Consider the following 14,519-nt stretch of genomic DNA (forward strand, 5'->3'; position numbering starts at 1 on the left):
TTTTCACTTTATGGTATATTTTGCTCTGTGGTGGGGAAATGGTTCTGGGCTCATGTTGATGCCAGAGAGAAACAGAATGTGCTGTGAAAGTAAGAGTGGCTAAGGAAAGCTATGTTGCCCAGTTGGAAGCAGTCATCACAGATACCAAAATCTCATTTACAGGACAGATTTGATGTAGATATGCCTCTCTGCCCTTAAGAAAGACATTTCCTTTCTTATATTTCCAGATAAATAATGTTGAAAATTAATTTACCCTAGGAATAATTATCTTATTAAATTATTTTCATTATGAGTAATAACTTTGAAGGAACCAAAATGAATGACAGTAATGAGTGATGCCTATTTACATGAACGGGAAATCTAGGGATTGGGTATTAGAGCTTTTCTGTTCGTGGATCTGCTAGCTATGTGGCATTTTTAAGAATAATGGCTAAGAAGTGGATTGACATGAATCATAGTAGAATAACCTTCTATTTTCCCATGTTTCCATCTGGCAGGAATTCTATCAGTATTTTTGGGGTGGGGGTGGAATACATTTTTGAGGAGACAAGAGTAATTAATTTGGCCATATTCCAGTTATAACATTGTTTCTTAGAGTAACTTCTACCTTACTGACTTTGATCATTTTCTTTTAGTCAGCCTTCTACCGGATTAAGTAAAAGGTGGTTTGCAGATTATCTGTATGTAGATCATTGATACATTAAGATAAGAATCCTTATTTGCATCTAAATGAACATTAAAAACATAATTTACTCTTATTCTAGAACAGGTATTTGTGGTATCAAGATGTGATTGCCGTGAAAGTAGTCATGTTTTAATTTTTTTTAATTGGCTTAATAGGTCACTTTAGACAATTGTGTTGAAGTTGGACGGATTGCCAACACCTACAATCTAACCGAAGTGGATAAATACGTTAACAGTTTCGTCTTGAAGAATTTTCCTGCATTGCTGAGCACGGGGGAGTTCTTGAAACTCCCTTTTGAGCGTCTTGCCTTTGTGCTTTCCAGTAATAGCCTTAAGCACTGTACTGAACTTGAGCTCTTTAAGGCTACCTGTCGTTGGCTTCGCCTGGAAGAGCCTCGGATGGACTTTGCTGCAAAATTAATGAAGAACATACGATTTCCACTGATGACACCACAGGAGCTCATTAATTACGTGCAAACGGTGGATTTCATGAGAACTGACAATACTTGTGTGAATTTGCTTTTGGAAGCCAGCAATTACCAAATGATGCCATACATGCAGCCAGTTATGCAGTCAGACAGAACTGCCATTAGATCTGACACCACTCACTTGGTTACACTAGGAGGAGTGCTGAGGCAGCAGCTGGTTGTCAGTAAGGAATTGCGCATGTATGATGAAAAGGCCCATGAGTGGAAATCATTAGCCCCCATGGATGCCCCAAGGTACCAGCATGGCATTGCCGTTATTGGAAATTTTCTCTATGTCGTTGGTGGACAGAGTAATTATGATACAAAAGGAAAGACGGCAGTTGATACAGTCTTCAGATTTGATCCTCGATACAATAAATGGATGCAAGTTGCATCTTTAAATGAAAAGCGTACCTTCTTCCACCTAAGTGCCCTCAAAGGATATCTGTATGCAGTTGGTGGGCGAAATGCAGCAGGTGAACTGCGTAAGTGTGCATTTATATTAAGCATAGAGACAAATTTCTTCACTCAGAAATTCTTATCAAATCATAAAATAAGCAGTCCTGTAAAATCAGATAAAAATGTAGCTAGCTAGGGTTTCATTTAAAAACTATTTTTCTGAGAAAATATTAGAGACCATCTTTATGCCTTATCTGGACATATATCGTTGGTGAGGGAACAAATTGTATCTTACAAATACATCAGTATATTATAGAATATTTTACTTGTGCAGCATATGTGGTCTTCATCTTGAAGGTTCATCTAAAAAGTATACTTAGCTCATTTAAATTATAATAAGGTCTTGGATAGAAGTTTGGCATGTTTTCTCATTTTCTGTTTTTAAAAGGCCACATGATATTTTACTGAACAGGTTACAATCCTTCATTACAGAAAACTTTCATGTTTCTTCTTTTACAAAATTTGTTACCTATTAGAGGTCACATAGATAATTTTCTTTATAGATTAAATGTACAGAGTCCAACATTATACGAAGTTTATTCACTGTGAATATTATGATCTATGACTGTTTGTTTTAAAAATAATTCTCTTGACATAATATCAGATAGTTTTCTTTACCATAAGCCCATCTGGCAAGCTTTATTTGATGGTCACTTTTTTGTCTTCCCAGTATAAAATGGCCATAAACATACTTTGATATAGAATACTTTGGCTATATAAATTAACCCAAAAAGGTATAATTTTATTATTTCAGATAAAATTGGGATAGTATAATTTTTCCAAAAATAAAGGCAGGAAGTCCACATTTTATGTTGTGACATATATTTGTCATTGCCATTATTGTTTGGCCTTCTTTTCAATTCTTTTATTCTGTATTATAAATAGAGTCTGTCACAGGGAGGGGAACATCAGAGACCAGGGCCTGTTGGGGAGTGGGGGGCTAGGGGAGGGATAGCATTAGGAGAAATACCTAACGTAACTAACGGGTTGATGGGTACAGCAAACCACCATGGCACGTGTATACCTGTGTAACAAAACAGCACGTTCTGCACATGTACCCTAGAACTTAAAGTATAATAAAATAAATAAGTCAATAAATAAAATACAAAAATACAAAAAAGACAGAAAAAGAAAGAAAGAAAGAAAGAAAGAAAGAAAGACCAGTCAGCCAGGTGTTGCTCATGCCTGTAGTCCTAGCTGTTAAGGAGGCTGAAGCAGGATTGCTTGAACCCAATAATAAATAAATTAATAATAAATAAAGTCCTTGTAGTTGATCAATTCCAGGCTCCATAGAGCTGGGATAGTTCAAAATATTGAGATTGGCTCTGGATAAGTTCAGAGTAGTTCTCAGAATCTTTATTTTTCAATATTCTAAGAAATAAAAGATAGTTTAATGTATTTGAGACTAAGCTATTTATCAGAGAAAAGATTAACTGTTCTCAGCTCTTATACTTTCCTGTTTATAAAACCCTTTCTTGTTAGTGACATGGTCTTTTTCCTGATCTTTTCTACCCAAAGTTTTTTCCTTTGTTGTTACAATGATATTTTTTTCTAAGACCAGACTTTCTAGGTTGTTGGACTGTGTTGCATGATCATGAACTGCATAGGTGTTCCAATATATTTTGATAATTGGACTTTTAAAAGCAGTCAAGCCATAAGTGTCCTTAGTGTACAACTGTCCTTTAGGCCTCCTCAGTCAACCCACACCCATTATTTTCACATTATTATACTATTTTAAATTTGTTGTATCTGGAAATATCTAGAAGGTGCAAGTAGTGACTTGGTTGTTTCTTAGAAAATCCCTGTGTAAGATAATCTTTTCTTAAATATTTTCTTCACAAATAATAGGTCATTAACCTGGGCAGTCTTCTTTTCTCATAGGAAATAGCTCCGTTTTTCAAAGTCGGTCCTTGCTTGTTGATATTATCACCCCTGTTAATATGCAGCTACTTAGTTTTCAATATATAGTTCCTAATACTAATTAAAAGCCATATTCTTCTGGGAGTTTATAATCTTCAGGCCGAGGAGAGTCATTACATAAAACCAAGATGCTAGAGGCTTTTTTTTTTAACCTATCCCAACCCTCTTTCAGTTGCTCCTATGGTATACCCATCTAGGAACTAGAAATAGACCACCCTGTTGGGCAAATGGCTCATACACAGGAATCCTTACTCCTGACCTTCAGAAACCACCCCTCCATCTCTGATTTAAAACAGTCTTTTGTGTTTCATTTAGAAAGGAAAAGAAGGGAATCATGCTTTTCTTAGGGTATTCTAAATTCATATTTAGGCTTTAACAATAAAATTTCTAAACCTTAACCTAAGGATGATGACTTAAAAAGTTTCCCCTCTAATGGTATATATAGGTTCATTTTAATCTTATTTCATATACTGCATTTAACAAATGCACATGTCATTATAATACAGGCACAAATCATCTATTCCAAGAATTCTAATTCTAGTTATCATCCAATTATTTGATATTTTATTCCATTTAAAATGATCTATAGATTACAAATCTATAATGATCTTATAGATTTGTAATCTATAAGTATCTAAACTTTTGTAGAAAATGATTGTGTCCCTTAAAATCAGCATACCCATCAAACGCATTCTGTACTTAACATTTTATTATACAATACATTGGAAGTTTAAAAAATATTTTGTGATTGACTTAGTAAGTGCACTCAAATTTAGAGTCTTGATTTCAGGAGACAAAAGGTCAAAGAGAGTCATCAGATAAAGCCAAGAAGCAAGAGGTTTCATTTGTTTCTGGTCCACTCCACCCCCTTTGAGTTCTTTCTATGTTATACTCAAATAGAAGCAAGAAGTAGATTGTCTTGTCATGTCGCATTCTATATTACCGAGGTAACCAAACTTGATGAAACCTGCCTTGATTACTATTGCCCCCAAAGAATAATATTAATGAAATTTCCTGTATTTTATCTATTGATCGTGTTTCTCTTTATATAAATAAAAAGTGAATTTGTATTAGTTGGCTTTTCCAGTTTTCTTGGGCCCATTGTTTTTGCAGAATAGCAGATTTTGATTCTAAAGAAACTCGCCTATATTTCTGAATGTTCCTTCCAGAAACTGAGTTTTTAACATTTCCCTTACCCTACAAGTGCTTTTTAAAAATAGAATTCCCCCTTCAATGCACACATTAACATCTATTATAATAAATTAACATTCCCATTGTAACTGATTAAGTTGACATGTTCATATGCCTTTGTAAATAGAAGGAAGTGATGGGAATGGGTAGCAGGAAAAGGGGATTGATGGGAAAGTCATTTAACAATTTAACAGGTTGATTAGTACCAATATATCACTTCATACACACAGTGTATATAACCCTTGCCTGTATATAATTATAAAAAGAAAAATTTAATGGGTACAAAAATAGTTAGAATGAATTAATAAGGCCTAGTATTTGATAGCACAGCAGGTGACTATAGTCAATAATAATTTAATTGTATGTTTTACAATAAGTATGAGTATATGTAATTGTGTTATTTGTAACACAGAGGATAAATGCTTGAGAGGATGGATACTCCATCTTTTATGATGTGATTATTATACATTGCATGCCTGCATCAAAACATCTCATGTACCCCATAAAAATATACACTTACTATGTACCCACAGAAATTAAAAATTAAAAAAAGAAAACAGTGGAAACATTTGCAAGACAGTTTAGATCACTTTAATGCATTTGGTCTTTTAAAATCTTTTCGTGGGGTACTTGGACCAAAGGAAACCTAAGCCCATTGTTCATGAAAAAAAGACTGTGTGTGTGTGTGTGTGTGTGTGTGTGTATGCACTAGCACACGTCTGCTCACCTGGTTTCGTGCTGAAATATAATTCCTTCAAAATGCTGCTTTCCTTTGACACTGGTTACAATGAGAAACTAGGGGAAGCTTAGAGTAGCTGTCACTTAAGTGTAAAAGAAGTCAGTTATTTCTGGTATCTTTCAAAATTGTGTCATATAAAAAAATCAATCTTCCATTGAGGTTTTCTATATTGAAGAAGAATATGACAGCTCCAATATCTTTCACTTCAGTTAAATATTAATAAGTTAAGATTTCAAATAATGAAGTAACTTACAGAAAGCATGTTAGATGTTTTTCAAATAAATGCACAATCAAACTACTAAATTTTATTAAATGCCTCTATACCCCCCAAAGGATTTGGGGGTTTCTTGGTCACTCACCAGCGTTCTGTTTCTAGAGTCCATCTCCCCTCTAAGGGAGCCATCATTGTTCCAATGATTTTCTTTAGGCTAATCTCTTTCCTAATCTTAAAGAACAAATAAATTCCACATCGTCTTTTAGGACCGATTCTGGATTTCTATGGAATTATCTCGGAAAATAAGAACTCCTGATATATGTGAGATAACCAACCTAAGTGTAATTCTTAAATTGGAGGGATTCTTTAATGTAAACACTAGGCCACCAGACTACTGAAGTTAATTCTCTAGATTAGGGGCCAGCAAACTTCTGTAAAGGGCCAGAAAGGGTCTATTTCCAGCTTTGTGGGCCATTCAATCTCTGTCACAAGTAATCAACTCTGCTGTTGTAGTGTAAAAGCAACCCTACATAATCCATAAACAAATGAGTGAGGCTGTGCTCCAATAAAGCTTTATTTGTAAACCTGAAATTTGAATTTTATAGAATTTTCATTAGTTAAAAAATAGTCTTGATTCTTTTTCAATGTGTAAAAAATATAAAATCATTAATATTTTTATCTTGTGGGCCCTGCAAAACAGGAAGTAGACTGGATTTGGCCTATGGACTGAGGTTTGCTGCCACCTGCTCTAGATTTTTCCAGTTGCCTCTTTACCATTTCCAAGTCTTATAGACTATGATTGAAGCACTGCTTTGTGGCTCCAACTCTTTGCCTTGCATCATCCCTTGCTCCCTCTTCCCATCAGAGTTGTTTGTACTCACCTATATCTGAGTGTCTTGTAAATATGGAAAATGGAAATAAGAGCATGTGTATCTACTTTTTAATTAGATGTATTTTATTTTAAAATAAAATACTATTGATTTTACTGATAACAATAGCAATTCTGCATGGAGAATTGCATGACAATAAAAGTTGACAGTAAAAATTAAACGCCTGGAACAGTTAAAGGAGATAGATTTTTAGCTGGAAAAAAGTTCAAGAATGATGGACTATTATATAGTAATTTTGTTATTGGTGGTTAATAGCTATCTTGCACTGAGGGGCTCCTGTGTGAGAAAGTATAAATGGATTCTTATAACCACTATCAGGGGAAGATGCAATTAAGTCACTGACAGAGGAATTATCCTTCTACATTGGAAAATATTAATATAATAAAAAGTGAATAACTATTCAAATTCTAACTCCACTATAAAAAGAATAAGAAGAAACTAAAGGAAATCACATTGGAACAGTTTGAATTAAACATAAGAAAGGAAAGTTACAATCCAAAAATTTCAAAGTTTAAGTCAGAGTCCTACATTAAGAAAAGTGTAAAGCTATAGTGAATCCTGCCTTTGGCTTCAAGTAGATGGAGAAGATGATATCTGGAAGTCTTTTTAGACACCATTTCTGATAGGATGTATGGTTTAATTACTTCTAAAACCTTCCCATTAATGGCTTTGCTAATACCAAGTACTAATCAATGCACTAGGTTTTCTGTTATGTGGTGAGAGAGAGAGAGAGAAATTTTATATATATAGAGAGAAATTATATATATATAGAGAGGGAAATTATATAGAGAAATTATATATATAATATATATAGAAATTATATATTTATATATATAATATATATATAGAAATTATATATATATATAATATATATAGAATTATATATTTATATATATATATAGAGAGAGAGAGATGTGGCAGTTTAACTTGTTATTAATTTTAGAAATAGGGTTTAAAATAAATAGAATTGGCAAGGATCCAGGCCTAAAGCAATGAACAAAGCCAACAAAGCAGTAGGTAAAAGTGAGAATAGTAAAAGCCTTTGAAATAAGACTGAAAATTCAAAGCTAAAGTAAGTGGAAAAGGAAGTCAGTAGAGAGATACAAGAAGTGGCATAATATAGGTGTGGTTGGAGGAGAAAAGCATACTTTGCATAGTGAATTTGATGATGAAATGAATTTATTGAATAGAGCGGAAAAGTAGTCTCTCTCTCTCTCTCTCTCTGCGTGCGTGTGTGTGTGTGTGTGTGTGTGTGTATGTGTGTTTTGCCTGTCACCATGTTATTTTTTTTAAGTAGAGAATCTCATTCAAAGGTTGATTCATCAGGATTGCATTTGGTTGCAAGTAGCTAAACCTAATTCCAGTGGTTTGATCAAATTGTCCTACTCAATAAACTGCTTACCTGTCACTGCCCGGAACTATATCATATGGTTGACCAAAGCTTTAAGGGAACCTGCTAAATTCAATTTAGTTTTTAGCTTGGTGCAGTTCTTCCCTAAGCAGTGTTGTGGTTCTGTTAGTTTAAAAAAGTGGGGTTGGGGGACGCAAGAAATTGAATTAGCAGTTGGCAGTGTATGCAATAAATAATACGAACTTTTCGAGTCAATCTAGACCTCATGCTTTTGATGAGTTCTCTTAATAGCTTTTCTGCCTTTTAAAAAGTGATTACATTTTCCATCTTTCTTGGTGACATTGTTCTGTTCTTGAGGTTATAACAGACTGATTGAAAGATACTTAAGTGAGTTGAGATCATTTCTCCAAAATACATTATGTTAAAAGATGATACATATATTACTGAGAGGAAGTATTCTTAATAAAGACCTTTGTATTATGCCGCCAACCATCTTCAGGTTAAGAGTAGTACTGGATACGATGATGGTGGGTATATACAAACTATCAGCTTTAAAGTATAAATGTAGAGAAATTATCATCAGTGTCCATTTTGTAGTCTGTATATGAACTAAAACAGTGGGCTTCAGAACATAAACCAAGAAGTATGTATGCTTTCATTCTCAATGTAAAAGTTTGCTTCTTATGTATTAACGTTTGTTTCTATCAACATGGGGACCCAGAATTGAGGAGTTTTTCATTCCTTTTGATTTTTTTCATCCTTTCTTCCTATGTTTTTAGAGCAAAGAAAATGGAGAAATGTCAAATTATAAATATGTAAACAGATTACAGAATAAATCTTAGCGATTTCTGCAATGACAGGAATTTGTTAGATTCTTACACTATCTAGTCTAATGTAACATGTACTAATAGTTTATATTATTAATATAGTCTCAATAATTAACTATAAGAGCTCCCCCCAAAGTCTTTCATATATCTGTCATATCTATAATAGATATGTTTAAAGTGTTTGGATACTATTACTGTTCTACTTAAGAGAAAAATAATTAATTGCTAAATTTGAAGCTAAAAATCATTTTATTTCTTTTTTGTTTTTTAAACAGCTACAGTAGAATGTTACAATCCAAGAACAAATGAATGGACCTATGTTGCCAAAATGAGTGAGCCCCACTATGGCCATGCCGGAACTGTGTATGGAGGAGTGATGTATATTTCAGGTAAACAAGTATTATGTTAACACAATATAATATATAAGCTTTTAGCTATATGGTTATCTTTCCATATAGTGGTAGTAATAATAATAATTCAGGCGTCAGGAGTTTGAGACCAGGCGGGCCAACATGGTGAAACCCTGTCTCTATTAAAAATACAAAAATTAACTGGGTGTGGTGGTGCATGTCTGTAATCCCAGCTACTTGGGAGGCTGAGGCAGGAGAATCTCTTGAACCTGGAAGACGGAGGTTGCAGTGAGCTGAGATCACGCCACTGTACTCCAGCCTGGGTGAAAGAGCGAGACTCCATCTCAAAAAAAAAAAAAAAATCCAGAAAAATGGATAATCAAAATATAATTTATGTTGATTTTAGAAAGTATTTTTGTGTGTATTTGCATATGAATGCCTTGGGCATTCTGTAGATTTATAAGAGTACTAGTAAACCAATCCTGTTGTAAGGTATAACTTAGAAGAAATTGAAACGCATTCAAATTTTGCTTTCCAGTTCCCATGCTCTGTATTCAAACAAGCACCATTCATAGTTTCTGTAGCAACAGTTAATTCATTTTATTTAAGGTTTAGCTAAACTGTGTGAAGGAGTGTATCATTATATAACATATAAGCTCTCCTATGCATAAAACATGCTTCCAGTATGCGTAATAATACATAATAATATTCATTCTCTCTTTCAGTATAGCCCATAATATGGGTTTCCTTCTTCCTTAGCATTTTAAGAGGATTCTACTATGGTGTCATTGCATAAATATTTCTGTGCTGATTATCTGTATTTTATGCACATGAAGATATATTTTTCTGTTAAAAAATTCTGAAATGGATATAGTTTATTCACAGTGTCCCAGTAGCAACTTTCATTCTCAAATTGTTGGTGTTTAAATCAACCTACTGTCAAATTTCTTTCTTTTTTTTAATGTATTTTCTGCTTTTGTTCTCCTGTAAAATTTAGGAAGAAGTCTCACTTTAATGTAAAGACCACCTCTGGTACTGACATTTAACTTTGTTAGTCAGGTTATTATCACCTGGCCCTGACACAGTCTACATGGGACAATTCTTCCCCATTGAATGAAGGCCTACCAGTGCCAGGCCAATAGCTACATTACTAGAGACCAAAGGTGTAAAGGCGATATTTGTGGCCTGATTGTCTGACCACTGCCTTATGAAATCTGTAATCAATAAGAATCAATGAAAGGCCTGTAGCATATGATTGGCAGGTTTCTGGTGTTAAACTCATGAGCAACTACAGAATGTCTTATATTGGAAGAACCTTACAGGTAATAAATATGCTCCCATTAATCAGTGATTTATACCATCTCTCTATTTTATGTGGGCAGCTGCTGTACCATTATAATGAGAGCTCCAACTCCTCTGAGAAAAATGACACCTGAATTGTTTTAGTGGTGCTTTGGCATAACTGGCGTGTATTGCAGAAATGACCTTCCCAATTGAGAGTGGTTAGAAAGTATGGCTGATTTTCAAAACAATGAACACTGTTTTGCTTTCTGGGAATTCTGTAAAGCACAGAGAAAATATTTTTAAAAAGCAGAAGAAAACAGTGATAGTGATTGCCATCTGGCCACTTGACAGTAAAGCTTTGAATAATTTGACTGAAAATTAGCTTACTTCTCTCCCTTGTCTACAGAAGGTATAGTTTGATACTTTCGTTGTAGAGACTGATTTATATGTGATCTAAGAGTAGTTTGTAGATGATACAGACTCAATAAGATTAACAACAAATTGCTGCATGTATAAAATTCCACGTATATTCAGCATTCTAATTCTTTAGATTTTTAAACATGCATTCTGATAACAGATGACATTATCCATCCTCGCTCTGGCCACAGAAAACTCTATAAACATAAACAGTTCTGAATATTCTTATAAGCTTGTACACCTGTGGAAGACTTTCAACTTTTTCAAGGCATATTGAGAAATATCTTACTTCAGAGTCACAATCCTGATGCAATAACTGGAGTAGATATTGTTTTGTGGCAAGTGAGGAAATGGGCGCCTGGAATTTAATGTACTCTAGCCTAGTGCTCAGCACCCGGAGGATACCCACTAAAAGGCAGTAAGGAGTGAATGATGCTTTGTAGTTGGAATTTACTACAGATCCAACTCTATCAGTGACCAAAATATATTTTCCTTCAGCAAAGTCTTTTAAAAATACCATGGATCTCCATTTGAGAAAGTCATTGCAATAATGTGATTGTTTTGTTCTTTAAGAAGATGAAAATGCTATTTTCTTTATTTTTGATCCAGAGAATGTATTTATAGAGGGAAGACAGTCCTAAGAACAGTATTGATAAGCTATATGTCATAATATGTGGCTAAAAGTTAATTATCTCTGACAGAGCTCCTTTAATTATTTTTGCATTTCTATAACAATCTTATTTACTTCATACCTATTGTTTTATTCTTTAGGAGGAATTACTCATGATACTTTCCAAAAGGAGCTCATGTGCTTTGACCCTGATACTGACAAATGGATCCAGAAGGCGCCAATGACCACGGTCAGAGGTCTGCATTGCATGTGTACAGTGGGAGAAAGGCTCTATGTCATTGGTGGCAATCACTTCAGAGGAACAAGTGATTATGATGATGTCCTAAGCTGTGAATACTATTCACCTATCCTTGACCAGTGGACCCCAATTGCTGCCATGTTAAGAGGGCAGAGTGATGTTGGGGTCGCTGTCTTTGAAAATAAAATCTATGTGGTTGGGGGGTATTCTTGGAATAATCGTTGTATGGTAGAGATAGTGCAGAAATATGATCCAGATAAAGATGAATGGCATAAGGTTTTTGATCTCCCAGAATCCCTTGGTGGCATTCGTGCTTGCACACTCACAGTTTTTCCACCAGAAGAAACCACACCATCACCTTCTAGAGAGTCCCCTCTTTCTGCACCTTAAGATCATCTCTACAACTAAGATGCTGTAGTTCTATCTTTGCAATGTGTCATAAATTCTCTTCTTTTTCCCCCTTAAGTAGTATATATGTTAGGATTAGCCTCCGGTAATTGATTCAGATATTGGAAAAAAGACAACATTGATGTTATTTGTGCTGTTTGTTTGGCCTAGAATGTTTATAAAGTGGTAACACTACCATTCTGGAAATGTATCCCATAGAAGCTGATGTTTAACATATGAAAAAAAAAGTATCGTCTATAAAATGTTTCTTCAGTACTTTTTAAATGCTGTGTATTGGGTGTAAGGTATTTGTCATCTTACATTAGTAAACCCAATAAGCCAAGTTGAAGGTGGATTATAGTAAATGTACAACTGTGCTCACTAGGCTTCAAAGTAAAAAGTTTTCCTTTCATCTTTGACTGTAAGATGTCAAGGGAGGCAGCCTGCTTGAACAGGAAACAATACACAAAAGGTTGCCAACTCGCATGAGCTACCTCCCTCTTTTCATAAAGTATTTTTGACATATCTGTCAACCCACTTGACTGTGTGGGTGCATTGGGAACACAAAGTTTCTTAGACACACAGGAGAAATAGCTTAAATTCACTAATATTAGTTTAAAAAGCAGCATGAACCCTCTACTTATAAACAAGGGTTTGGTGTTTTTAAAGTGTGTATACATACATACACATACATACACACACATATGTCAATTTTTTTTAAATTGAGTGGCACATCAAATAAATGTGAAATTAAAAAGAATTCTTCCAAAAAGCAGCTTCTATTAAAATGGGAATTCAGTATGCACATACTGAATGCATATATGTAGAACCATACAGAATTTAGGTGGATAAGGGCTAGAAATTTTGAACAACAAAATTTGTCACTTGACCAGATTTTATCTTCAAAAACTGTATTCTACTCCTTCTCCTTTGCTGTTGAGGTAACTTGCATATTATACGTATTCTGTATACTCAGTTCATAAGGTTGTTTAGCACAAATTGTAGCAGCTTCACCTGGAGAGCTGCTTTTGCTCAATAAATTCAGCTTCCATGTTTTATCTTTTTTTGTTCAATAAAAAACATTTAATGTCATTTTGGTCTGAGACATCCCATTATTGTCTGATTTGACTTCCTTTGATTAAATATCTATATTTTTGGCATGGCAAAATGTGATCAGAATTTACAGCTCTGAGCAGCTTGGATGAGTGAATATTTATGCCTTTTTATTCAAGGAAAAAAAGAATTTGAGTCTAACCTTATTCATCAAAACTCATTGCTGGTGGTGTTTGGGGAATTAGATTATGGAAGATGTTAACTGGCTTTTCATCACCACAGAACTGCCAGCAATGTCTAAACCAAAAGAGCAATTACAATTCTGAGTTTAGTCTCCCTGATCTTCAAGAGGATCCATCTTGCCTGATGAGAAGGGATTGTGTAAAATTATCTTAGAGATTTGTCTTGACCTAGGATCCCAAAGGAAAAAATGTTTTTGTGAAAGAGTATTTGAGAATTATATTAGCATCATATTGTGATCTTCTCTACTTTATCTGCAGATGATCGGATTAAATCTGAGCCAAAAATTTAGGACTATGAAAATACAACTAGTGAGTCTCCAAATTCTTTACCATTGGGCAATTAACAGTGCAGATGTCACTGCCTCTATCTTGAGTTAAATAATTAAGTAAACAATTTTCTCAGTAGCAGTACATTTGAATATTAGGAAAGCTTGGTATGAATTTGAAAATCCCTCTTGAGCATTATTGTTCTTAAGTCAGAGCAGCTGGTCAATGGTATCAGTTATCTGTTTATAGGCAGAGTGGATTCAGCCATTTGCACATAGTTAACACCTGTCTAAAAATGGAGGCATTATATGGTTGGCTGTGTCCCCATCCAAATCTCATCTTGAATTGTAGCTCCCATAGGGACCCAGTGGGAGGTAATTGAATCATGGGGAGGGGTTTTTCCCGTGCTGTTCTCGTGATAGTGAAAATGTCTCATGAGATCTGATGGTTTTATAAAGTGCAGTTCCTCTGCACACGCTCTCTTGCCTGCCACCACGTAAGACGTGGCTTTGCTCCTCCTTCACCTTCTGCCATGATTGTGAGACCTCCCCAGCCATGTGGACCTGTGAGTCCATTGAACCTCTTTTTTCTTTATAAACTACCCAGCCTCAGATATTTCTTCATAGCCGTGGGAAAATGGACTAATACAAGGAGTATATAAGACAGAGTGATAATTCAGAAACAATGATCAGGCATGGGGGCATGCCTGATCAAGTGGCTCTTCTCCAAGCAGCAAAAGTTCTTTCCATCTTGTGGCCTCCCCCTTTTAGGTTCTCAGAGTCCTCTCCATTCAGTCAGAAGAAGAAAAATCGAGGGTTGCAGGTGGGAGGGCTATAGTGGTCAGGCTTGAAAGAAGCATACATTACCTCTACCCACATCACCTGTCCCCACATTCTAGTGGCCAGAAG

General features: G+C 34.9%; 1 protein-coding gene across 4 annotated transcripts in view; it reads left to right on the plus strand.

Annotated features, from left to right (window-relative positions):
• Positions 1-13,141, plus strand: part of KLHL13 (kelch like family member 13) — a 215,659-nt gene extending 202,518 nt beyond the window's left edge. For all 4 annotated transcript variants that reach the window (XM_033201330.1, XM_033201331.1, XM_033201329.1 and 1 more), the window contains 3 exons: positions 841-1,636; positions 9,018-9,131; positions 11,565-13,141. In XM_033201330.1, the coding sequence (XP_033057221.1) occupies positions 841-1,636; positions 9,018-9,131; positions 11,565-12,052 (1,398 nt within the window). In that variant the 3' untranslated portion in view covers positions 12,053-13,141. The remainder of the gene's footprint in view (positions 1-840; positions 1,637-9,017; positions 9,132-11,564) is intronic.
• The last annotated feature ends 1,378 nt before the right edge of the window (positions 13,142-14,519 follow it).

The sequence above is a fragment of the Trachypithecus francoisi genome, unplaced genomic scaffold (assembly GCF_009764315.1).
Source record: "Trachypithecus francoisi isolate TF-2019V2 unplaced genomic scaffold, Tfra_2.0 Lachesis_group6, whole genome shotgun sequence".
NCBI classification, from domain to species: Eukaryota; Metazoa; Chordata; class Mammalia; order Primates; family Cercopithecidae; genus Trachypithecus; species Trachypithecus francoisi.